Source organism: Lynx canadensis, chromosome E1 (genome assembly GCF_007474595.2).
Source record: "Lynx canadensis isolate LIC74 chromosome E1, mLynCan4.pri.v2, whole genome shotgun sequence".
NCBI classification, from domain to species: Eukaryota; Metazoa; Chordata; class Mammalia; order Carnivora; family Felidae; genus Lynx; species Lynx canadensis.
In genome coordinates, this window is record NC_044316.2 from 38837854 (window position 1) to 38864646 (window position 26793).

The window sequence follows — 26793 nt, forward strand, 5'->3', positions numbered from 1 at the left end:
CTCCCGGACTCAATGGCAAGGACAGGAATGATTTAAGGGGGAGAGGGGAGAGTCTCTTTAAGGACCTGGCCACAGGACAGGAGGGCTGGCGCTTGTCAGGGCAGAGCTACATGGTCTGGGATGAGGGTGGCAAACGCCAGGGTGGATGTGTAGGGCAGTGTGAGTGAGTGCAGGAGGTCCGGAGCAAGAGCTCTGGATGGAGCTTGGGAACCTGGGTTCAAGTTCTAGCATGGCCAAGAGCTCCTGAGAGACCCCAGGGGAGTCATTCACCTCTCAGAGCCTCAGTTGGCTCACCTGTACAATTGGTGGGAAGGACAGACTGACTAATCCTCAGCTTGTCTTCCAGCTCAATTTACAAATTGTATGAGGATGGAAATGGGGCTAAAGAATTGAATTTGGTTTCCTTGTGGTTAGCAACTTTTTTTTTTTAGTTACCATGTCTTGAACATTTCTGAACGATTATCAACAACACTTCCGTAAGGATTTCTAAGCATTTTACATATATGAATTTTATTTGCTCCTCATGACAACCCTAGGAGGTAGGTGCAATGATTTTTGTTTCTATCACATGGATTAGGAAACCGAGGCATGGAGAGACTAAGACCAGTAGCGCAGCTGAGATTCAAGCCAGGCAGTCTGGCCGCAAAGGCTGGGTTCCTCACCGCCACATGCAGCATTCCAGGCACCGTGCTAAATGTTTGCCAAATCCTCTCCACTTTGCAGTTGAGAAATCTGAGACTCAGAGCAGTTGAGCAACAGTTGGAGGTCACACAGATGGGAGGCAATAGAGTTGAGGTTCACAGTCAGCCAGTCTCCAGAGCCTCGGCTCTCCCCCATCCGCCTCCACAATCTTGCCAGATCCTCAGGCGCCCAAAGCAAGTTTATCCAGTATCCGTACATTGCAGTGTCGATTTAAGCAAGTCAGTTCCTCTCTCTGAGCCTCAGTTTCCCCATCTAGAGACTGATTGGGGCTTGGGCCAGCTGGAGGCCCTCCCTGGAAACACCATTTTGGGGATCTTTGAGGCCCCTTGCAGCTCCGTGAAACCATGATTCTAGAGGTGTGGTGCTTCTGGCTGGAAGGGCAGATTTGTGGCCTGGGGTTGCAGCCAGGGAAGCTGGGGGGCAAGGTGCTGGAGCTGGAAAGAAGGGGGAAGCTGTGGGAGACGGGGAGGGGCTGTGGGGGCCATGAACCTAGGAAGACGGGGCGGTTGTATGAAGCAGATGAGAGAGAGAGAGAGAGAGAGAGAGAGAGAGAGAAGCCCTTGGGGGAGTGCTCCCCAGTGAGTCGATTCTTTCTTCCTAGGGGTCCCCCAAAGTTCATTGAAGGCACATGAGGGTGCTGGGCAAGGAAACAGGGGCCAGGCCAGCAATGAGCTGAGATAGAGCAGTTTGGGGAATTAACTTTGCTGGGGTTTTGTAAATACTTGGAGATGTCCAGTTATTTTAGAAAAATGTATTTGAAGCTGAGATGGCATGTTTGTGCGGTTGGACTGGCTTCCTGTTCACGGCCATTCCTTTACATTTCTCCCTTCAGGAACTGAGGCTGGGTTTCCTGCCTGTGCCCTCGTTAGGATGTGCACACCAGTGGGCTCCACGCTCCTCTTGGGGTCCCACAGGCACTCTGGGGCTCCCCCTTTCTCCCCACACTCGTGCACACACATTTGCAGCTGCACCATTTAATATTTAATGCTGCTGCGGCAAGCACTGCCCCACGCTGACTGCGTCCGTGCCGGGTTCCTTTTTCCCACGGCGCCGGTTCCCGGTGTGGAAGCCGGCTGACAGTGCCCAGGGCATCCCACGGCAGAGGGTAATGTAATGTGCTTGTGAAATTGGACAATGGGCTTCATTACCAGACAGGCTTTTTTTCACTTTGTAAAGCTGATGGAATCACCTTTGCATGAATGTCACCCCCTTCCCCGCATCAGGCCCCCAAGTATTGGTGCTCAGGGCCCTTTAGACCCCTCCTCATACGTCACAGCTTGGGCTAACTTCTGCTCTGGCTTGGAGGGGTCAGGTTCTGGGCATCAGGGCACCCAGGGACATGGATATATGTGGAGGGCAGTGGCTGTTTCTTGATTCTTGCCCCTCCATGGTGGGTAACCATACATTGGCTATTGCTGCAACAATGGTCAGTAGGGAGGGACGTGGGTGAACCTGGCTTTCAAGCAGCCAACAAAGGGTAAGCCTATCACATGGGTCTCATCCCAAGCCCCCTTAATCCATCATGCTGTGGTCTCTGTGCCCAGGGGGAGGCCCTCCCTGGAAACACCATTTTGGGGAACTTGAAGGGACTGACAAAGGGTCAGGGGCTCTGGTTCCAGGCTGAGCCGGGACAGATGAGCAGATCAGTGTATAAATGTTCCTAAAGGTCAGGGAGAGCTCCCAGCCATTGAGGTTACAGGGACAACTTGGTTCTTTCCAAAGGTCAGCTCACACTGGTGTCTCTAGATCACTGCTGATGGCGCAGGCTTAGGTCCTCTCCCATGAGCTCTGGAAGGGCATTTGCAAGACAGGCACCTTGTGCCTCCCCTCCCCCTGCTTCTTTTTGTCTCTTGGGGCTGTGTCATTGGATGGGCTCAGGACATAGCTCGGCAGACCTCGTGGCTCTGAGCATCTCTGAGCAATGAAGACCGGGGCAAAGAGAGGAGTGGGGGTGGTCAGGTGGGAAGTGAGAGTTTGCAAAACAGGAACATGCCCATTTGTCATTTATCAAAAAATGTTCCCTTCTTTTAAAGCTGTTGTTTCCTCAAGGGAAAACTTGTATTTGTATGTGAGTAAACCGTGCTGGACAGGATGAGAGTTTTTTGTCCCCACGACTAAGAACAAAAAGCAGCTCATTGGTCTTTGGCAGCCAGCACTGTCACCACCCCCTGGCCCCTAACCCCTCTCCCTGCCCTCTCCTCCATCTGAGCAGAGCTGAGACCCGAGAAGGGCTGGCCACACGTCATCCTTGCCCCAGAGTCCTGGCTGGGAGCGTGGCTTTGGCCGGGCAGAAGCGGCTGGCCTGACCTGCAAGAAACACCACACCCCTCCCCGAGGAGAGCCTGGGAGGGCAGCAGCCTGATGAGAAGTGGCAGGCAAGGGGCAAGTGTGCTTTGGGGGAGGCCTAGAGGCTGCCATTTCTTGCTGGCTCAGATGACAGTGGAAAAAGCGATGAAGGCAGAAAGTCGGAGTTGGGCCCACTGGCATCCCCCTCTCGCTGCCATGCCAAGCCTCCCCACCATCTCTGGTCTTGGAGACAAAGCCTTGTTTTCTGGAAGACCTTGTCTCAGCCCTTGAATCTCAGGGAGGATGTCATTCTAGGTCAGAAGGAGTTTCCTTCAGAGGACCCGCCGGGCCCCCTCCGCCAGCCTACCTGTCACCAACTACTTGTTCACCCCAAGAGTGTGGACCGTATTCCGACTTCCACTTTGGGTTTTTGGTTTGGGAGACAACAGCCTCGGTTTGGGAGTGTTGCAGGACTTGGTGTGGCTCATCGGCCACAACTCTTTGCAACCTTGGTGGAGGTAGCTAGGGCCGGGGTGAAGCCCGGGCTGCGGCACGGGCTTTCCCCACGAGATAAAACTTAACAGCCAGGACTGCTTTTCCCTCTGCAGTTTTTGGAGCCCAAGTCATCTGCTCCCTATCCCCAGCCCAGAGGCCCTGGGGGAGGTCCATCTAGTCCTGGCAGAGGAGCCTCCTACGGGGAGAAGGTGGTGGTGGTCTCAGCCTCCACACTCATGGAGGAGCGCCGGGTGTGGCGGCAGGAAGACCACTGACGGAGCCGCTCCTGGCTCAGGCAGCCCAAGTCCTTGAAGAGTTTGAAGAGATCGCTTCTGAACTTGACGCCAATGAAAGCGTATAAGAAAGGGTTGACACAGCAGCGGACGCAGGCCAGGCTGTAGGTGATGTCGTAGGCGATGTCGAGCTGCTTGCTGAGCTCACAGCTGCCGCTGCCGGTGATATTGAAGTTGGCCACCGTCTGGGCCAGGACCACCCCATTGTAGGGCAGCTGGAAGGCTATAAAGACCACGACCACAGCGATGATGACCTTGATGGCTTTGTTGCGCTCAAAGTTGCGTGCCTGGAGCAGGGTGCGGATGATGACGAGGTAGCAGAAGCTCATGGCCCCCAGGGGGATCAGAAAGCCCACCACCATCTGGGCCACCTGGATGGTGATCAGGGCTTCCACGTGCTCAGTGATGAGGGAGCACCGCAGTGCTTGTTCGCTGCTGCTCTTCTGGAGGCCGCTGTACATCAGCTCTGGGGTGGACAGCACCATGGCCAGCATCCAGATGCCCACACAGGAGAGCTTGCTGATGAAAAGGACGCGGGCGCGGTGTCGGTGGGCCGACACGGCCTGGACAATGGCCACGTAGCGGTCAATGCTGATACAAAGAAGCAGCAACATGCCGCTGAAGAAGCTTATCTTGTAGATGCCAAAGATGATCTTGCAAATGTGGACGCCGAAGGCCCAGGACTTGGCCGCGCTGTATGCCCAGAAGGGAAGGGTCAGGAGGAAGAGGATGTCTGCCATGGCCAGGTTGAGCAGGTAGGTATCGGTCATGGTCTTGAGCCTCTTGAAATAGATGTAGGTCAGCACAACCAGCCCGTTGCCCAGCAGACCCATGAAACAGATGACGGAGTACATGACTGGCAGGAACCAGGCTTTAAAGTTCCGCACGTCTTTCTTGAAGCATACGGACTCATACAGCGTGTAGTCCACCGTGGTATTTTCTCCGATGTAATCATCTGTGACCTCATCTTGGCACAGGCACACCTGCGGGGACGGGAATAGGGCAACATGATCCAGCTTAGTGAAGTGGTTTCCAGCTCAGCTCAGCGAATCTTGCTGCCCTGGGATTGCCCCAGGGCAGTGGTTTCAACGTGTGGCCCCCACCACTGGCATCATCAGCATCACCTGCAAATTCTCGGACCCTACTTGAGACGAACCATAATCTCAGAGGGCGGGGCTCTATGGATCTGGGCCACTTTCCAGGTGGTTCTTTGGTGTGAAACCAGTGCTTCCCAAATTTTAACACACATATGAATTACCCGGGGATCTTGTCAAAATGCATGTCCTGATTTAATAGGCTGGAACCCAAGATTCTGCATTTCTAATAGGTAGCAAGGGTCTGATCTTGCCATCTCTGAGACACTTGTCACTACATGCCCTGATGGGGGACTGGAAAGTGTCTGGGTTTTGGGGTCAGATGAGCCTTGGGCCAGATAAACACACTTTATCTCTGGGCCTCAGTTTTCTCATCTGTGGAATGGACATGGGGACTATCTCCCTCACGTGGCTGTGGCGAGGGGCCTAACTTAGGTTCTGGCGCCTGGAAACTCCAGGAGAGTTAGGATGTGTGCCTTTCTTCTTGAGCCTCCTTTAGAATCTGCTAGAAAGATTTTTTCCAGGGAGCCTACAAAATACTTGAGCTTTTAAGGGAAAATCCACCTTGGGGTTAAGGTTGAGGAGGGCCTAGAGCGAGAAGAGAGGAAGGCAAATGCTTGGTTGAGAGGCCTTGAAACCCTGGTGTGGGGTGAGCTGCTGTGACTTTGGGTGGTTAGGGACTCGAAGAATTCTATGAATCCCTGGGGCCCGAGGCACCGTGCCCGGCACGCAGTAGGGGCTCAGACAATGTGGGCCCAAGTGCACTCAACTGCACAGCATGGCAGGAGTGGTTGATGCACCACTGGGCCATAGCCTCCTCAGCTGTGACGGAGTCCTCCCTGCACCTCAGGAAGAGAGTGTGGTTCTGTCTCCCTCTCCCTCTGTGCTACCCTCTTCCCCTACCTCTCTGTCTCTTTCTTCCTTGCAGTCTCTTCCGGCAGATCCCAATCAGCCAGGCTCAGCTGCTCAGGGCTTTTTTTAGCCTGTCTGCAGGGCAGGGTGAGGGTTCAGGCAGCCTGCTGTGATTTTATCAATGAAGGAGGACTCACGTCCGCCTGCCCCGTGCCTCAGCGCACAGCGATGGCTAAGCCTGTGCAGCCTGGCAGTGGGGCTGCAAGATCGCCTCAGGAAGCCCACGGTCCCTCCTCTGGGAAGTGGGCTCTGGGCAGCTCAACAGGATGGGGTTTGCATACAACTGGGGAGCTGGAGTGACTTTAGAGCTGAGGAAAGGGAGGCTCTTGGAGAGCCTCGCTCAAAGTTACACAGCCAGAGTGGAACCCAGTCTACTGACTTCCCCACATCCTGTCTCTCTCTTTCTTACTTCCGATTTCTGAATTTATCACTGTCCTGCTTGGGGACAGAACAAGGACAAACTAATGTCCAGGAGCCTTTCCTTTGGGCTTTGCTATCTTGAGCAAATATCAGTGACAACCCCCTTTCCCTCATGTGGGCATGATGGCAGCCTGGGAGTCCTGGAAGAGGCTGGTTGCTCTCAGCCACCCATGGTAAGGCCCAGGATTTTAAGTCCGGGGTCCCTGGACATAAGGGGGTACACCCAGCCTCTATGAAGCATGCTCCCCACCACCCTGTCCTGCCTTCTCTTTCTCCCCTTTAATACCTCCTGGCTCCAGGCCACCAGGCTTGATGCCTCTGTAGCCTTCAGCCCCACCACATCCTGCCCCATCTGAGCCACCCCCCTCCCCCCAAGGAAAGAGAAGAATGAGCCCCAGCTGTCTTGTCCCCTCCCCAACCTTCCAGGCTCCACTTGAAGCAACACAGCCCCTCCCGAGTCCTGGAAATGGGAAGCAAGAGGGGAGTGAGTGGTGATGAGGAGGGGGGCCAGGCTGTGGGCTGCAGCCCAAGCTCCGGGGGGCCTCTGGGATGGGGTTTTGGGAACAGCGCCCAGGTTGGGGCCTGCCTCTGGCCGGAGCTCTTGGAAAGCTGCCCCTCTGGCCTCCAGACCTGGGGAAGCGCCAAATTCTGAAGGACTGCCTCTCCGGTTCTGGCCTCAGCCTCCCCCTCCCCCTCCCCCCTCCAAGAGAGCTCCCGCCCCGAACAAATGGAAGAGAGTAGACTGTATGAGTTACAGTTTCTTCTAACTCTGGTACTTCACGGGGCCAGATTTCCTGTCTCCGTTTCTGGGATTGCGAAGCAGAACGTTGTAAACTGGGGGACTTTGCTCCTGCAGAGTTCAGGCCCCCATAAAGTATGTGCACCAACCCCCACCCCCAGTGTCCCAGGCCTCATCCTTTCTTCCCTCCCCATTAAGTGGGGCTCAAATGGGCCTCTTGACTTCACAGAAGGGACTGGGGCCTCCAGGGGAGGCTTTGGCTGGACACTGGGGGAGGGAGACAGCTTTGCGGTAACTGGATAGTAACCAGGCCACCAGACCAAGGGTTCTCTCAGCTCACGTATGAAGTTTTACATGTGTGGCTGTGCATACATATGCACAGACTCCAGTCACCTCACAGCCTTTGCTTTGTGCAGTTCCTTCCCACGAACTCAGATGGAGCCCACATTTCTGGATCCTGGATGGTGACAGTGGAAGTGGGGTGGGGGAGACAGTGGTGTCTTATTCCCTGACCCCATGTTTTCATTTAAATGGAGTAAAGGACATTCAGAGACCATCTGTGGCTTTGTAGGTCACTCAGCAGATGGAGAGGGATGGCCATCAGTTTAAGGAATAACGAGTGGGTTTGTGTCTGGGTCTATTTCCTTCCAGCAAGTGCCCACCTCCTCCACCAGGACCCCAGGGATGGGAAGGGGGGGGACTTGGGGAGGGGGTATGGAGGAGGGAACAGAGCTTTTCTCGGCCACAGATCTCACCTGGAAAATGACAAGGAGAGCCACCACCAGCACGCTTTTCATTGGTTTCCCTGTAGGAGACAAGGTGAGAAAGTTATTGCGTGGCAGGGCCAGGGATTTGTTATGAAAGAAAGCCTCTGGGAGGGGTGGGGGCACTGCTGGGAACTTTCATCACAAGCCCCAGGCACCACATTTGCCTGGAACATCAGAACCAGATTGTGCCTTGAAGCACCTGGCTGCCTGCCCAGCCTTGCCGCCCTCTCCTCCTCGTTCTCTACTCCGAGGTCCTGGGAAGGAGTGGGATCAGCGGGCAGTCCCTGCTCCCCACCCCCTTCTTGGTTCTTCAGGGTGTCTTCTGGAGTTGGAAAGTCCACTCTGGCCCATACCACCCCTCAAGGCTGGATTTTGATTGACCTTGACACCTGGGTCTGAGCGGCCCCTCCCAGTCCAGGTTATATGGGTAGCACAGCCCTGAGGTGGTGGTGGTCAGGGTGTGTGTGTGTGTGTGTGTGTGTGTGTGTGTGTGTGTGTCCTGCACCGTTCTGGTGCCAGTAGCCACTGGGGAGCATTTTTCCTACACCCAGGTGAGTGGGCAGCCCCAAATACAGCCCTGAGTGTCTTCTGGGTGAGGCCAGCTGAGGAAATAGGGTAATGTCACAGGGATGGGTGGAGGAGTGAGGTTATTTCCTGGCATCTCAAAGATGGGAAAGTGCTCTGGGGACCCATCTGCCTCCATAGCCTCTCATTCAAGTGACATTCATCAAGGCCAACTGGTGGTTTACTTTGCCTGTTCTCTCAGCCTGCTTTTAGAGCAGGGATCTCTTCCCTTTTACCCAGCGCAGACCCCAAATCAAGAAGGCACCCGGGAATTGTGTGTTGGTGAATGAATGAACGAATGAATGCCCTGCTTCCCCTTCTTCCAAGGGAGAGAGAGCACCAGGATGGCCTGAGGGGACACTGTCCTGTGACAGTGTGGTATGATGGGAGACTTCTCTGAAGTAACTACTTTTTTGGCTTGACTGAAGTGTGTGTATACGTTCTCTCTTTAACTTCTTTGTAATCCGGGGCCTTGTGTGATGTGGAAAAGGGGAATGTGTTCAGCTGTGGGGAAGGGACCCTGTCTGGCCTGTCCAGAGTGTGCCCTGGGTACATTCTGGAAGCCAGGAGGCTCTCCTTGAGTCTGAGCAGCAGGCCGAGACCCTAGGTGAGCACAGGCCTGGTGTGCTGCGGTCAGAAGATGGACAGTTGGCTGCTCAGTTCGGCTTTGTAGAGGAGCTGAGGGGCTGGAGCGGGAGCTTACTTCCTCTGAGCCTGAGCAGGGAGGACAGTTCACAGGGTACTTTATGTACAGATCACCTAACCTTCTGGGAGCACCCGGAGGGCAGGAATTGTGCTTTCTTGCCTTTGTAGCCCCCTCCCTATAATAACAGGACCCTCAGTTCCCAGCCAGGGCCTGGCCCACAAGACAGTCAATAACTGGGGTGCCACCAATGCATGCCCAGGCAGGACTTGCAGGCCGGTCGCACCTCCAGCCTCAGCAGGGACAGGGAAATGCTTCGGACTGTGCTTCAAGCACCTTCTGGAAGCCGGGGGCCCTCTTCCAGCAGCGAGGAATGCTGCTTCCAAGAGGGAGAGCACCAGAGTCTGTTTCCTTGGCCACAGCGCCACCTGCTGGAAGCCTCTCTGCATGACACCCAATTCACACACCGTGTGCTCTGATGGAGAGCCTAACGCGGGGGATTCTGGGCTTGGGGGTTCCTGAGTGAAGGAGGAAGGGCATCAGGCCACATAAGCAAATAGGTATTTCTTTCACGTCAAGCAAGTTATACGGCACACTACTGCTAGACACGTCTTTCTGAGGCTGACCTCTGATGCCCACACCGACCAGCTGTCCTCCGAAATCCTGAGGACCTCGCCATCCACCCCTAAGGAGGAAGCCCCCTTAGCTTAGTATGGCAGTCAAGACCCTCATGGTCTGCCTGCACCTGCCTTCCTGGCTGTCTTCTCTTTCTGAGGGCAGGCACCCACTAGCCCGTTGTCCCCAGCTTGCCCCCTCGTTCCCTGGTGGGGAACAGATTGTCATGCAACATCCTAGCCCCCCTCTCCCATCCGCCTTCCTTGCTGAATTACCCGGAGGGGCCCTGCCCAAGCCCACGTCTTTACTTCAGCCACGCTCTCGTTAGGGTCCAACGCGCACAGCCCAGCCTCCACTGACTCATCTTGGCGTGAAGCGCTCGAGGTTTCTTTAAACACGTACAAATATTTCGTTACTCTAGAGAAAGCTCGTTTTGACTGTCAGTGAGAACTGAGAAACCTCAAAGGTTTGATTAAGTCACAACGGGTGAGATACAAGGAGCAAGAGGTGTCTCTATTTTACTCCATCAACCCCTTCTCCTCCTGGGCCCTGTCCCATTCCTTTGCTCACTGGTGGAGGGGAAGAGAAACGGGGTGGGACCAGGGTGTGTGTGTGTGTGTGTGTGTGTGTGTAGATGATTTCTCATTCCAGGTGTGTTGGAAATGGCAGATGAGCAAGGATTTGTAGAACAAAAATAGGCCGTTTTCAAGAAAGGTTATCAAATGGGAATTTAGGGGAACTCTGTGGTGGGACAGGAGCCTGGTCAACGGCCATGAGTCAGATTGCTTCTGTCTGGCACCAAGTCATAAAGCAATGGACCCTGAGCACCAGCTTGGGTGAGGTCACTGACGTTGGGAATCTCAGGGGTTGAGAAGTGGGTGACTTACATGTTGGGTATTTTCTGAGTTCTTGAGTTTCTAGTAATAATCATAATGGAAAGAAAATTCCCTAGAACTCCAGCCTGAGCCCCCAGCAAGGGAAACTGCCTCCCTGTCTGGGAGGAGGGGACTGCTGGTCAGTTACTCCCCCAAATCCTGAACTTGCATCTCCACATTTTCCGGGCCCTCCAGGCTGCCCAGAGAATTATAGCTGCCCATCAACTGCCCCCTGCAAAGCCCCCCAGACTTTTTCCTCTCTGGAATTCCTCACCTGCTGACACTTTTTTTTTTTTTTTTTTTTACAGGGGGCAGGGTTGGAGGGAGAGGAGGCAGTGGAGAAGGGGAGGGAAGAAGCAAGGAAGCAGTAAGGAAATTTGGAGAGAAGGTGGGAGAACTGGGGGGGGGGTGCCCTTCAGGCAGTAGGCAGGGCTGTTGAACCCTGCAGTCACTGTGATATCAACTGTTTTATCCAGTGATATCATTCAGATCCCACTGAGCTCTCAGTCCACACCAAACCCTTCCCAGGTCTGATAATTTCATCCTCACAGAAGACCTGAGGTAGGTATTCCTGGTATCCCCATCTGGCACTGAGGAAACTGAAGCACAGTGAGATTGGTAATTTTCCCAGAGTCACACGGTCAGCAAGTAGTGGAGTTGGGCTTTGAATCCTTCCATCTCCAGAAACCACACTCCTAACCGCTCTTTTGTTCTTCCCTTTAGTCTTTGTGTATGTCTCCCTTGTAACATCCTGTGAGCGATGTCTTGCGATGTTCATACTGTATTCCCAAAAATAGAGGCCCAGAGAGGTTAAGCCACTTGCCTGGGGCCACACAGCTTCTAAGAGACCGATCTGAGATTGGAATGGAACTCTCACGACTGCATCCCATTACATTTCTGATGAACCCACTGTGTATAGGGACCTCCATGGGGCAGGATGGGAATCCTTACTTTCCCATATCTTGCGGATCATCCAGTTCTGTTGTTTCTATCCCCCTAACATCGCAGAACTGGCCCCACATCTGCCCTGACATAAGGGCATTTGACTTATTGGCCTCTGATGAAAATTGGATTTGTTATCCCTGCCACATCCCGCATCCCTTGTTCCTCCTTGTCTGGTTTGGTGACGCTTACCCACCTTTCAAAACCCAACCGAAATGCCCCTCTGACCCATGCTCACTATTCTTTTATTTGAGCTTCCCAAGTGCCTCACGCTTGCCCCATCAGCTTTGTATCTCGCTCTGTCTCAGTGGCTTGTTGACATATGTGTCTCTCACTCCACGAGACTTGTCATGCCCCAATTCGCCCATCAGTGATAGCCGATGGAAAGAAGGTGCCAAACCAAGAGGAGAGATTCCTCCAACAGCCCCCTCAGGCTGTACCATTCCCACCCCCACCCCCACCCAGCCAGGCCCCCAAAAGGCCGGGAGGCGTTGGCCCTGAGTTCCTTCAATACCCCTCTGCCACCATTTCAGGTCAAGCTATGAGAGAGAAGTCTCTGATGGGCTCATTTTTTTCTTCTCTGCTTTGGAGAATTCTGAGGTCTTAAGTTTCCTCCCTCGAAGGTGGGGAGGATGCTTGGAGTGGGGGGTGCTCATTCAAATCGTGAATCAAAGACCAGTTCAGTCCTGCTTCAGTGTTTTCATTTTGTGTAACAGAAACTCTGTCTCCTCGCCCACCTCTTGCTCCCTGCTGGGCAGATGAAGAGAGAAAAACAGATCCTCTGTGGCCCACACGCCTTAACCAACCGTCCAGAGTCCGTTCTGAGCAACGCTTCTCTCAGTGGCTTCCCTTCTTACCAGCATTTCAGGCTTGGCCGTTGGGGCTCTCTCTTGAGTTGAGTGAGGCAGGCAAGAACATCCCTTTCTCCTAAACCAGAGGTTGCCCTCCTTCCCCCCCATCAAAGCCTGTGAGACTAGCTCCCCAAACCTAGGTTGGGGAGGGGTGGGGGACCCTCAGTGGTGGACTAGAGAGCTGGTTCTCACAGGCCCAGGGAGCTAGTTGTGTACATCCTTCCCTGACTTGGTGCTCAGCCGTTTCATCCCTTGAAATTGTCTAAGGCTTGAAATTAACCATGGCGGGAGAATTTACACAATGGAAATTGGCAAGAACTACCAATCAGAGCCCTTCCTCCTAGGGGGGTCGGGGTGGGGGGAGCAGGTTTTCCAACATTTCCCATCATACCACTGGGACCCTGCTTGGTTTCCCTTCACAGAGGTCACACAGAGAGTCAGGGACCGCTTCTTAGGGGGTGATGCCTGCGTTCTGTGATTATGGTAAGTGGTGGGGGTCTGGGGAGTGGGATTAGCGAGCAGGCTGCTGGCAGGAGAGGAGGTTGGAAGAGATTTTTAAAAACTAAAATCAACTCAGAGTTCTCGATGTCATTCATTCATTCCACAGATACTTTCTGCTCACACCCCCAAAGCACCTGTGATGGAGAGGTAAAGATCAGACCCCACCTTCCCAGGAGCCCCAGGTGGTGGGGTGGGTGGCTACTTTAACCCCTTTACAGCTGATCGCTCTGTCCGCCCAGGGTTCCGGGCAGGTGTGGGGGAGGTAGAGTAAAGGCAAGAAGCTGTGGTGTGGTGGGAGGAGTATGAGGACAGCACCAGTGAACCTTCACTTTTTAAAGCCAACCTCTTGCGGCTTTGAGGCCGCCGTGGTGCTTCGCTTGCTGGTGAGAATGAACCATCCAGGAACCTGGCCTTTGTAGCCTCAGCCGGGTCTGACTTCACAGCTGAGATTTACAAATGGGGTGTCTGGAGCTGGACGTACCCCTCAAAACCCTCTCAAGAGCTTCGTTCCCTCTAGTTAAGACTGAGGTTAGACCAGAGGACAGGCTTTTTAAAGGGAAGACTCATCTGTCAGGGCAGAAAAAGCAATGAAGTGACGCAGAGGCTGTGCTGGAGGCCTGGGCTCTGACTTCAAACTGAATGCCCCATTGCGGTCCCATCTCCCCTAGCCCACCCAGCCTTTAACCTTCAAGAGGCGGCGGCAAAGCCAGAGAGGTGGGCAGCCGGCTTGCATTTGCACCGCCTATACCACTGGCACAAGGCATCATCTCCTATTCACTCCTCCTCGCAACCCTGAGGTAACAGAGCTTCTGATCCCTGGTTAGCAGGTGATAAAGGTGGAAATCAGAGGGAAGACGGGAAGCGGAGGGGCCCAGAGCCCTCTGGGGAGACTTTGTCCCTGATGGAACAGGTCCTAGAGAGCCTCACCCATCACCCCGAGCTGAGATGAGAACAGGTGCCGTCCAGATCACCACCAACCCTAGCCCTGCAGCCTTCTCCCGTCCCTACTGTTCTAGAAAGACACAACCTCACTCTGCCTTGTCTTTCCTGGTACCGATGGTTACCCTCTTCCCCAGGTCTGACAGGTGCATCCACCATGCCTGGGAGAACAGGGTGGCACTCTCTGGGACAGACACCAAATTCAGAACCTGATTCCTCAGGAGGCTCCTCCATACCTTCCATCCCCCTCCTCCACCTCCATTCCACAAAGTCAGGCTGGATGTCAGAGTGACCCCAGTACTGCTTTTTCTCACATAGGAGGCTCACTCACCCAGGTCCATGACACTCTCTGGGCGGCTGAAACCACACAGGAAGGCTGTGCCGGGTCTTGAGCTCTCACTGTCTGGGGAGGAAGTGCTTTTAAGTTGTGAGAGCAGCCACCCTCTTCTCTGCCCCTCCTACCCCCGCTCCTCCCTCCAATCCGGCCTCAACCCTATAGTGCTTTCTGGAACCAAGGGGAATGAGAAGGTGACAGTGATAGCCCACTCATTGGTCACAGGATCATGAATCATCAGGTTATTTATATTCAAAAAGCCCCCTGTATAGTCCAACAGACAGATCCCAGCCCAAGGCAGGAGAATAAGGGCCAGTTATAGATTTGACACGTGTTTATAGACTGAATTTCACGGGCCAGAGAATCAGAGGTGAATGAGGGGTTATCTCCATCCTTCCTCTGCCCTGCTCAGTGTCACAGGGAACTACATTTCCCAAACAATTTTGCCCCCCAGCTTCTTGGATAGGTTTGGCCAATGGGAGGCATTGAATGAATGAGAGACATTGTCAGAATGTTTCTTTCTTCTTTCTCTTCTCTTCCTTTCCTTTTTTTTCTGACACCTTTATTGAGCTATAACCCACATATAAATTTAAGATTCACTCTTTTTGGTTTTGTAGATTCACAGAGTTGTGCAACCTTTACCACAATCAATTTTAGAACATTTTATATCACTTTCCCCTGCAACCCTCCCCCTATTCATTAGCAATGACTCCCCATCTCCCCTCCACCTTTGCCCCCTGCCCCTGGTAACCGCCAATCTTTCTATCTCTATACATCTGTCTATTGTGGGAATGTCACATAAATAAAATTATATAATATGTGGCCTTTATATCTGGCTTCTTTCACTTAGCATAATATTTTCCGGGTTCATCCATGTTATAGCATGTCTCATTTCCTCATTGCTTCTTATGGCCCAATAATATTCCATCGTATGGATATACCACATTCTGTTTATTCATCATCAGTTGGACACTTGGGTTGTTTCTACTTTTTGTTTTTTATGAATAACGCTGCTATGAACATTCATTTACAAGTTTTTGTGTGGGGCATATGCTCTTATTTCTCTTGGGGACAAACCTAGGAGTGAAATTGTGAGGTCATATGGCAATTCCAGGTTTAACATTTTGAGGAGCTGTCAAACTATTTCCCAAAGTGGCCTCATGATGTTACAGTCTCATAAGTTCTATATGAAGGTTACACATCCTTGACAAAACCTGTTATTGTCTTTTGAATTCTAGTCATCTAGTGGTTATGAAATGGTATCTCACTGTGGTTTTGATTTGCATTACCCTAATGGTGTTGATCATTTCTATATTTCTTTGGAGAAATGCCTATTTAAATCATTTGCCCAGTTTTGAATTGGGTTATTTGTTTTTTTATTGTGAGTTGTAATAGTTCTTCATTATTCTGGGTATAAGTCCTTTATCAGACATAGGGCTCATAAATATTTTCTTCCAATCTAGTAGATTGTCTTTTCATGTTCTTTTTTTTTAAGTTTATTTATCTATTTTGAGAGAGAGAGAGAAAAAGAGAGTATGTGTGTGGGGGGGGGGGGCAGGGGAGGGGCAGAGAGAGAGAGAGGAAGAGAGAGAAAATCCCAAGTAGGCTCTGCAATGTCAGAGTGGTGGCTGACACAGGGATCAAACCCATGAACCATGAGATCATGACATGAACCCAAATCAAGAGTTGGATGCTTAACTGACTAAGCCACCCAGGTGCCCCTGTCTTTCACCTCTAACATAAAATTTTTAAATTTTAGGTCCCAATTCATTTATTTTATTTCATCACTTGTGCTTTTGGTATTCTATCTAAAAAACCACTGCCTAATTCAAGTTCAAGATTTAATTTGTTCCTATGTTTTCTTCTGACAGGTCTATACTTCTAGCTCTGACATTTAACTCTGATCCATTTTGAGTTAATTTCTATATATCATGTTCTCCTCTATTCCCAATTTGTTGGAGTTTGTTAAATGCTTTCTCTGTTTCCACCTTGGTTTTGTTTTTTTTGTCTTTTATTCTATTAAATATGGTGTATTATGTAGGTTGATTTTTGTATGTTGAACCAGCCTTGGATACCTGGGATAAATTATTGGGTTATGGTGTATAATGTTTTTTTTTTTCAAAAAAATTTTTAAGTTTACTTATTTATTTTGAGAGAGAGAGAGAGAGAGAGAGAGAGAGAGAGAGAGAGAGGAGAGAGAAGGAGTGCAGTGAGAGAGGAAGAGAGAAAATCCTAAGCAGGCTCCTCGATGTCAGCACAGAACCCACGGTGGGGATTGATCTCATGAACTGGGAGATCTTGACTTGAACTGGGATCAAGAGTGGGATGCTTAACTGACTGAGCCACCCAAGAGCCCCTAATCTTTGTTATATGCTGCTGAATTGGGTGTTAACATTTTGTTGAGGATTTTTGCATATATGTTTATAAGGGATAAAGGTCTGTAGTCTTATTTTCTTGTGATGTTTTTGTGTGGTTTTTGGGTATCAGGGTAAGTCTAGTTAGAGATCTTTCAATTTTGTAAATCTCTTCAGTATACCTGTTTTTGGTTTTATTGATTTTCCCTACTTTTTTGTATTCTCTATTTCATTTGGTTACATTCTTGCCTTTATTCTTTCTTTCCTTCTACTTGATTCAGGTTTAGTTTGGTCTTCTTTCTCTGATTTTTCAAGGTGAGAGCTAGGTTCTTTATATGAAATATTTCTTCTTTTTTTCCCCAATATAGTCATTTATAGCTATAAATTTCCAAGCACTGACTTAGCTGCATCCCATAGGTTTTGATATGTTGTATTTTCATTAGAAATATTTTCTAATTTCCTTTGTGAGTTCTTTGGTCCATTGATTATTTACAAGTGTGTTATTTAATTTCTACATATCTGTGGATTCTGAAATTTTCCTTCTGTTATTGTTTTTTTTTAAATTTTTTAATGTTTATTTGTTTCTGAGAGAGAGACAGAGCATGAGTGGGGGAGGGGCAGAGAGCGAGAGAGGGAGACACAGAATCCAAAGCAGGCCCCAGGCTCTGAGCTGTCAGCACAGAGCCCAACGTGGGGCTCGAACTCATGAACCATGATATCATGACCTGAGCTGAAGTTGGACGCTCAACTGACTGAGCCACGCAGGTGCCCCATTCCTTCTGTTACTGATTGTGATCAGAGACTATCATTTGTGTGGTCTTAGTTCTTTTATTTTATTTTTTTTAATATTTTTATATGTGTAGTTTTTTTTAATGTTTATTTATTTTGAGAGAGAGCAGGGAAGAGGCAGAGAGAGAGGAAGAGAGAGAATACCAAGCAGGCTCCACACTGTCAGCACAGAGCCCAACACAGGGCTCAAACTCACAAACCATGAGATTATGACCTGAGCTGAAATCAAGAGTCAGACCTTAACCAACTGAGCCACCCAGGCACCCTGATCTTAATTCTTTAAAATTTGTTGAGATTCATTTTATAGCCTAACATATGGTCTAGTTGGAGAATGTTCCATGTGCACCCGAGAAGAATATGTACTCTGCTGTTGTTGGGTGAAGCAGTCTATGGACATCTGTTGGGTTCAGTTGATTTATAGTTGGTCAAGTTTTCTGCTTCCTTATTGATCTACTGCCTAGTTTTTTAATCCGTTATTGAAAGTAGGGTTTTGAAATCTCCGATCATGATTGTTGAATTGAGTATTTCTCCCTTTGATTTTGTCAGCGTTTGCTTTATGTGTTTTGGGCTCTGTTTTTTAACTGCATATATGTGTATTTGTTATATCTTCTTGATGGATTGATCCCTATATCATTACAAAGTGTTCTTCTTTATCTCTATAATCAATTTTTGTCTTAAAGTTTGTTTCGTCTGATATTAGTATAGCCTTTCAAACTCATTTGTGGGTGTTGTTTGCATGGTATGGCTTTTTCCATCACTAGGGTGTTTCCTTCTCTGCTTCCAGTGGTGTCCCCAGCAGTGGCTTCATGTCTGTGACCCTAGAGTCCATCAGCCAGCCCCTGCTGCTGTGGTGCTGGCACCTGATGAGTACCCCCACCTTGGCTGCAGCTCCTGCCCTAGTTTCTGGGCTTTGGTAATACTACTTTCTTCCTGTGTCCCTCCAGCCGCAGGGATGCTGGAAACTTTCTACTGTTATTAATCTCTGGGCAGCCTCACCATCCCTTGTTTGACTTCTCAGCTCTTCCATCACCTGGATAACTAGCCCCCCATATTAAATTGATTTTGTTTTAAATATCTAGAGTGGGTCTTGCTTGCTTCAACCCTGACTGATACAAGGTGATTCCTGTCCCCAAAGAGTTTAAGGTATAGAAGAAGTTAAGGTTAGATTATACCCCTGTTCCCTACAGTTATAACCAAAACCAAGCATGAAATGACGCTTTACCTAAAATAAGGGGGAAAAAAATCCAAGATTTCACAGAGCAGATGGGCAAGTAGATAGAATAGGATTTCTTCTCCCCAGACATATGAACATTCTTTTGGGGTATAGTGCAGTGGGCTTAGCTCCCTGTATGATCTTGGGCAAATTGCCTCCCCTCTCTGGGCCTCAGTTTTCTCAAGTGCAAAGTGAGGAGACTGGGCTGCCTAGAAGATGCTTAAACTTTGGCATCTGAGACTCTGAAGTGCAGGACTTTTTTTTTTTATGGCATCCTGCTTATTGCTTAACCACTCCCTGTTATTCCAAATCCCTAAATGGAAGCATGAGAAGACCTCATCGAACTTTTCCTCCAGCCCAAAGGTTTTGGCTACTCTCATCATTGGCATCTGGAACCCATTTGCTTTTAGGGATATGGGCAATCTCTTGAACCAGGTGGAAAGGATCCTCAGGGGTTATATCTAGGCAAGGTGTTGGTAAGGAATGTCAGGACAACTTCAGTTTGGAATTATTCTGGAAGCTTCCTCCTGGAGCCCTTTTCCATGTGCCAGATGCTTCTAAGAAAAAATAAATTCAGAGGCAGAAGATCTGTGTTCTAGTCTTGCTTCTGCCATAACTTACTATGTGACTTTGCTCAAGTCACTTACTCTCTCTGGTTCTTGGCTGCCCATCTAAAAAGTTACAGGATTAGACCACATAAGCTCCAGACTCTCTTTTCAGGATATTCCTTGTTATCCTTAGGGATTTTCTTGGTTCTCTCACTGGTATAGGCCACCATGGAAAGTCCGCAAGTACACTGGGAAGGACTAGAGAATTTTGTGGCAGATACGCCACGTTTTTGGGGGTAGAGAGATAATGGGCTGCTACTGATTCTGGTCTCCTTAGTAGCTTCTGCCTGATGCTAAGTGGTGGTGCTCGCTTCAAAGCCTTTTCTTCCTCTCACTGTACTGCCAAGCCCCTCCAGCTCTGGCTACGTGGATGTGGCATGTTGTGGCCTGGGATACTTCAGTTTCAGTTTCTTAGCTGGTCTCTGAGTGAGACGTTGGGGATTCCCTAGTATTTTCAACACTGATTATGAGCTTTCCCTCATAATCCCTCATGCGTGTTAGCATGCAGTCAGTGACTATTTACTGTGAATACACTCTTTATGGGAGGTGCAGTGTAGGAAGAACTCAGTATGACTTTCCAAGTCCCATCCCATTCTTGGAGACTCAGGATGGCCCACCTCCTCTGCCCTTTCTTCTCTGCACTTCCATAGCACTTTAGTTTGGTGACACCCAAATTGGTATATACGGCCATGGCACGTGAACTATTTTCTATTCTGGAATAGACTCTATGCTTCTTGTAAACAAAATTGTGCTGGGTACTTTTCTGGGTCGTCTTTACATTGTCTCAAACAATGCCGTGATTTAAACAACAACAACAACAACAACATGAGATTTTTTATGTAGTTTGGTATAATTCAATAGTAGTTCAATAATGGGTCCCACAGTGATATCCTCCATCATGGAGGGTTCTGTCTCATCGCACTTGTTATGGAGCATGTGATGCATGTTGAGCAAGAGACTTGAAGCCAGCTTCTTGAGACTGTTGCCTCTTTCCCTCTGGAGAATCTTAGAAGTCAAAGCAGAGACTCTAGAAGTAAAGCCTCTTACTGATGCTTAGGGGCTCGTGGGAGTGGCCACGATCATGTTCAAGCTGTGCCATGGATGCGCTTAGTCTTATAAACTGAAGGAGAGGTCTTTGAGCTTATGTTCTCCATTTGGAGTGCCATGAATACTCCAAAGTGTCCATACGAAGGACATGTCCATAACAGAAGCAGACACATAGTGCTTGCTTATATCCAGGGCATCTTAGGACCACTAGGTCTTTGGTCTTTTAAAGACTGATTGCCGGGGCACCTGGGTGGCTCAGTCAGCTAAGCGTCTGACTTCAACTTAGATCATGATCTTACGGTCCGTGAGTTCGAGTCCTACATCAGGCTCTGTGCTGACAGCTCAGAGCCTGGAGCCTGTTTCAGATTCTGTGTCTCCCTCTCTCTCTGCCCCTCTCCCACTCGCACTCTGTCTCTCTCTCTCTCAAAAATAAAATAAACACATAAAAAAACTAAAAAAAAAAAGACTATTGCCTTATAGAAATGGAGGCTGTCCAACACTGAATTCCTAATAAGCGGGTGCCTGATAAACATTTAATTGGTCGCTAAAGCGACTTTCTTAAGATGCCAGCACTTCCTGCACTATTTTCTTGCGAATTCCCTTTTCTCCTCTTAAATTTACTTTGTTGGGAGTTGACTATAGATAGTGGTCTCAGCAGCAGCTTGAATAGGACCTGTATTGTGGCAGAGCAGAGAACACTTTGGTCCCGGGGAATAGACCCGAGGACATCTGTTTTGGTTCTGCAGTGACTTCGTTTTCATTCATTTTACAAATATTTGACAAGCACGTATGTGTCAGGCATGGCTGTGGAGTCTACAAAAATGAACACCCATGGTCCCTGGCCTTTCCTAGCCCACTTGGGGCACAGTGGATGTAGCAGTCAACTCAAGCTGACAAAATACCATACATTGGGTGGTTTAAACAATAGAAATTTATTTCCGCACAGTTCTGGAGCCTGGAAGTCCCAGATCAGGGTCCAGGAGGGTCAGCGTCTCTTTCTGGCTTGCAGATGGCTAGCTTCTCACTATGTCCTCACATAGCCTTTTCTCAGTGTGTGCAAAGGGGCGGGAAGAGAGGGAGAGGGAGAAGGAGAGAGAAAGTGAGGCCTCTGATATCTCTTCGTATAAGGACATTAATCCTATTGGATCAGGGTCCCACTCTTACGACCTTATTCAACCTTAATTACTGCCTTAGAGGCCCCACCTTCAAATGCAGTCACCTTGGGGTTAGGGCTTCAACATATGGGTTTTGGAGACACACAAACATTTATTCCATAATAGTGGGGAAGATGGAAAAATAAAGAGGCAGTTAACCCATAAGCACTGAAAGTACAAAAATGTGCATGGCAAGGCATACATTAAACTCAATATGGGAAGGGAAGAGGTTGCAAATGGAGAGGTATCTAAGAATATGATTCTATTATTCGTTATACCTTTATATATTTAAATATTTCAGAATATTTTTAAAATAATGGAAGACAAAATATAGTACAATGTTGTAGGAACGAATGGAGTAGGGGTGGGGCAAGCCCAGGAAGCCACTAGAGCACACAGGAAGGGAATCAGGAAGGCCATGAAAAAAGTGCCATCAAAGGGGAGTCGGAGTGACCCAGGGGAAGGAAGGAAGGTAGTGGTGAGTGATCAGTAGTGAGTGCCAAGTCCAGAAGTGTCGCCCAGCAGACCTTGAACAGGTTGCTTACTTTCTCAGCATCTCTCAGTTTGGGAGTTCAGGACACAGGGAGAGCCCTACACTGTTTAATTGGCCCTCTTGCAGGGAACACGTAGCCTATGGGTCAGGTTTCTGGCCTTTGTTACCTGAACGATGGGTAAGTTGTGTTTGGCACGTGAGACATCTTTTGCTTTCGCTGTATCTTTGGAGCGAATGAATCTCTCTCTGCTGTTGTGATGTGTCAATAGATGGTGTGCAAAGCATTTCCTAGAGTTGACTGTTCCTCACGACTCTGCTCGTCCATTTGTCCATCCATCCATTCACCTGGCATCCATTTACTGAGCCCCTACTCAGCCAGGTGTTGAGTCAAGTGCTAGGACTTGAAGGCCCGATAAACCATAGTCAACTAATGACCAAAGAGCATGCCAACTAATGGGAAGTAATAAGTCTCTGCATATGCATGGAGCTTGCATATTTCTAAGCACATTCTTATATCTTATCCATGTAACCTCCAGGGCTACTCTGTTCGCTACGTTTCAGTTTTCTGATTAAGGAAACTGAGACTTCCAAGAGAGAAAGTGACTTGACCTTTGATTCCAAGCTAAGGGGCTTTTCCCATCATGCCAGACTGACGCTAGGCATGACCTGACATGCATGAAAGACAGGTCCTGGCTGTCCCCCTCCTTGCCTGGAAAAGATGCCCTCATACTACACTTTCTGCACCCTGTCCTATTCTCCGAGGATGTGCGTACTGCTTTTGGGGAAGTCCTGCCCATGAGCAAAGGTTTCTAAGAAGGAGCAGGGAGCAGGATTTGCAAGAAACTTTTGTAGTTATTCAGTTCAACCACCCATATATATATATAAGAATATACCTTAGCTGAGTTGTCTCTGTCTGCAAAACCTTGAACGTGGTCTTGCTGTTTCTTACCAATTCTCGGACCCAACTTGTATCCTTTTGATGAACTCCTTTTTCGGAATCAATCGGTTAGAGTTGTGCTTTCCAATTAAGAAGGTAGGCTGCTAGACTTTGTAAAGAGTGATATACTATCTACTGATCTGATCCATCAAGTTTTCTCAAGTGAAACGTGGTCCATGTGCTAATTCTGACAACAAACTGGGAAAATACTGATTTTTCAAGATTAGTTTTTAAAGGCCTAGGTTAGACTAACCGGTCTACTCAGGTATATTATATAGGACATGCAGACTAGATGATATTGGCTGAGTACAAAATCCGGAAGAAATTAAAATATACCAAAGGCATGTCTGAAAACAGTATTTAAAAGTCTGGATTTTCCCTCTTCGCTGAAATCTCAAAAATGTTAATAAAAACACATTTATCTTTGTCAAACTGAGGCGTCAGCTGAAACATGAGACCACAAGACAAGGTGGGAAGAGTTCAGGAGCAGTAAAGACTGAGCAGGAGTGTGGTAGGAAACATGGTCACTGTAGGCAACCCTGACGGGCAGTATAGTTGAAAGTTCCTAAGAGAGTAAATCTTAAGAGGTCTTATCACCAGAAAAATTTTTTTTCATTTCTTTTTGTATCTATGAGATGATAGATGTTAACAAACTGTGGCAATCATTTCACAATATGTGTAAATCAAAGTCATTGTGCTGTGTACCTTGAACTTAATACAGTGTTTGTTATGTCCATTATGTCTCAGTAAAAGTGGAAAACGTAAAAAATAAAAATAAATAAATACAAAGGAATAACTTAGCTTACCATAAACTCACCGCCCCTCCCCCCCCCCCCATTACCATCGGAAAGAACAGGGTGAGTCTTGAAAAGGGCAAGAGAGAACAAATGATCTTCTCTAGAAGGTCTGATCTGGAGAGACCTACCAGAAGGAAGCATGCCCAGAGTCCCTTGGAGGGAGCCAGATCTGCAGAAACTCAGTCCTGCCTTTCCTGCAGCTGGAGCCCTGGTCAAAGCACCAATTTCCTGACTCTCCTGAGTGTCCTCTGGCTTCCAGTCCCTCTGGGCAAGTAGATCAAGTCCACGGTCATATCTCTTAGCCCTCCCCCAGCTCCAATCCCTGTTTTAGTTTATTTGGGAACAATCTACTCCCATGTGAAGCCAAGCAGAGTGGGCCTCCATCAGTGCTGGGTAACTTGGTTAGTTAGATTTAGGGCTCCAACCAGACAGGGACGCCCCAAATTTGAGAAACGTTCTGCTTTGAACTTACCTAGAATTTTGTAACCCAAAAATCTAAAGAAGCAGCTCTCTTAATTCCAGCATATGTGTGTGTATGTGTGTGTGTGTGTGTGTGTTGGTTGGCCAGTGTTACAGATTACATTTGGAGAGCGGCTATAATCTTTTTAGGGTTTAGGGCCTTTTAAGGTCTGTATCAGGCCTTGGGCCACCACGAAGGGCAGGAGCAAGAGGTATGAGGTGAAGAGCTGTCAGGCTGCAGGAGGAAGGAGGCGGCTGTTTAGGAGGAAGAAAAGGAAGGAGGGCCAGGCACAGGCTAGCAGGAGGCGTCAGGTCACCCTGACACCTGTTGCCACGGCCCGGTGGCGGTTTCCTGCTGCTTGACGGGACACGCGTGCACGGAGAACACAATGGGTTTGCCTTAACAAGAAGATGCTTCCTGTTTTGCCACCTGGGTTCAGTGCCGAGAGGAAGAGTTTATAGGTCTGTGTTTTTCATGTCGCCAAGCTCTGTGAGGGAAGGAGTGGGGGCAGGTGAGGATGGGGGTCTGAGGAAAGGTGAAAGGGAAAGCAAGGGAGCAGTTGTTCTAGAATTGCTCAGAGAAACCTCATGCCATTCTAGTTTCAGCCCGTGGGGAGAAAGGATGGCCACACTATGCCAACTGTCCCAACAGCTCCATGCCAGAGCCCCTGTGTGTGGTGGAGGGCTGCCCAGAATCCCCTTGGCTCTTTTTGTTCCTTAGTGAGAACCTGGTGATGACTTCTGCAGTGACCTTTATCTCGGGGAGGTGGTGAGGACGACTGGAAACTCGGGCTAAAATAGCCTCTGTGGTGAAAGCAGGGGCCGGAAATGGTGAGGTTGATCTTAAGGCAAGTGATGGGTGAGAAATCCACAGTGCCAACTCCCCACCCCCCAGACCGAGCCCACCATTAGGCTAATCCTACATATTTCACAATGGAGTCTGTACATGTTAGTTAGTTAATTAATTAATTAAGGTGTGTGAGAGGGTAAGCTTTATTTCTATTCTCAGACTCTTACAACTTTCCATAAAGTCTTCATCGTTACCTCAGACATGGCAGAAAATAATAAATGATCCACCTCTGTGCATGACACACTGAATTTTAATGTCCACCTCCTCTCGGGGAAGGGAGGTCACACTACACGCTTTTGGAGACACCCCAAAGGTTTTCTGGCACTTTGGTACAGAGAGGATTTGGTCCGAGTCCTTGCTGGCTTAGGATACTTGAAGGTGCGTAAAGTTTGGTTGCTCAACCCCCCTGGGCTGCAGTGGGGCAGAAGGTGGACAAGGAGGTGGTCTGGAGCAGATAGGTAGACCATGGATGCGGGCTCGAGTTCTTGCTGACAGAGGTAGTTGATCCTGGGTGGCTGATGGGGCGGCTGAGGGCAGCCTGAGGGCTCAGGCTGGGTAAATGCTGCTTTGGTTGGCTTCGTCTGCCCAATCCACCAGCTCACTGCTCTGGAACCATAGCTGGATCTCCGTCTGGGCCCCCTCCATGGAGTCACTGGTGTGGCTGATGTGGATGCTGAAGTCCCCTCTGATGGTGTCGGGGGCAGTCTCTGCTGAGTCACTGTGTCCTATCAGGGCCCTTGAGGACCAGACCATGTCGAGGACTTCCCAGACCATGGCTGCCACCAGCCGGAGCTCCCGCAGCTGAGGAGGGCTCATTAGAAGGGCTTCGTCTGCAGGTCACGACCGTGCTTGGCAAGGACTCTGGTGCCTGTAGCATCTTCATCCCCACCTGGCTTGAAGCCCCTCCTCTCAAAGCACAGGATCACATCCCCAACAAGCCGCTGCTGCATCCCATCTGACTTCACCGCAGTCAGGGTCCACTCCTGGGTCCAGGAGGACCCTCCTGAATTGGGGCATATGAACAGGCTCAGGCCCAGGGCCTAGAGCCACTCAGCAGTCCCCACGGCACATTCCAAGAAGCTGCCCGTGATCTCTCACCTGCGGGCTGCTGGCTCAGTGCCTGGAGTTTGTACATGTTAGTTATTAGAAAGCCCAGTGTCTTTATGCTTGTTTAGCTCAAGACCATCTGTTGTGGTGGGAGAGTTTGGAGTTCCAGTCTCAGCCTGGCCCGCCAAGTTTCCAGGAGCCCCTCTCTTGCTTCCTCCTCTGGGGGCTGAACCAGATGATCCTGGATGTCCTCTCTGGCCTCACGGTTGGGGATTCCATTGATCATCTCCAGGAGGGGCTGTGGCATTCAGAGAAGCTCCGTTTAAGCACATTTCGGAAATCTTAGTAGAGCATTGGTGAGAAAGAAAACACAGGAGGAGTCTTGAAACCATCCTTCTCACACAGTTGTTTAGGGAGACCATGTCTGCTTTGTTCTCCTCTTGTGCATGCAAAGCCCTTCTCAACACAGCTCATTCACCAGCCCTGGCCTCAGTCTCCAACCCCAACCTGTACCCAGCCTTTCTGGGCCAACTTTGAGTTCTCCCAAAGCACTATGCACTTCTCAAGGGGAGAAGTCTATTTCTTCCCCTGTTAGACTCTAACTTGTTATTTAAGACCCAACTCAAACAGCCCTCAGCTCCTGAGGAATTTCTGATGTCTCAAGCCCACAGCACGCCATTCGCACCTGATGCCCACACCATGCTGTTCACACTGCTGTGATGGCACCCTCAGTCTAATATTTATCCTAGGCATGTATGCATCTTTCTCCATCAGGGTACAACTAAGTGGCACCTTATTTATTTCTTAGATGTTTATTTCACAGCACCTGGCATATTTTTGGTGTTCAACTAGTGGATGTTAAGTCACACCAAAGGGTTTTTCTGTTGAATTGACCCCAAACAGGATTCACCTAGAGCTCATGAAATAGTGGCCACTCTGGTACAACAGGGAGGATTTGGGTGGAGGAGGGAAGCTTAATGTGCCTATCTCTACCTAATTGCATGGCCACCTGCCCCTGCTCCTTACAGGTTATCGTCAGCTTTGGCTTCTGAGTAAAACTCATAGGGTCTGTA

General features: G+C 49.4%; 1 protein-coding gene and 1 pseudogene across 1 annotated transcript; both read right to left on the reverse strand.

Moving 5' to 3' along the window:
* Positions 1-483: 483 nt before the first annotated feature.
* Positions 484-14036, reverse strand: CCR7 (C-C motif chemokine receptor 7). The gene is made up of 3 exons (XM_030295532.1): positions 13970-14036; positions 7697-7746; positions 484-4759 (listed from the first exon to the last, which is right to left on the reverse strand). The coding sequence occupies exons 1-3, from the start codon at positions 13977-13979 to the stop codon at positions 3680-3682; spliced, it is 1140 nt and encodes a 379-aa protein (XP_030151392.1). The 5' UTR covers positions 13980-14036; the 3' UTR covers positions 484-3679.
* Positions 14037-25219: 11183 nt separating this feature from the next.
* LOC115501802 lies at positions 25220-25589 on the reverse strand (annotated as a pseudogene).
* Between the last annotated feature and the right edge of the window lie 1204 nt (positions 25590-26793).

Bases quoted from the DNA above. Each gene is read 5' to 3' on its own strand.
- CCR7 (XM_030295532.1), bottom strand. The intron at 4,760-7,696 runs GTGAGATCTGTG...CCGTCCCCGCAG, and splicing joins CTCTCCTTGTCATTTTCCAG to GTGTGCCTGTGCCAAGATGA.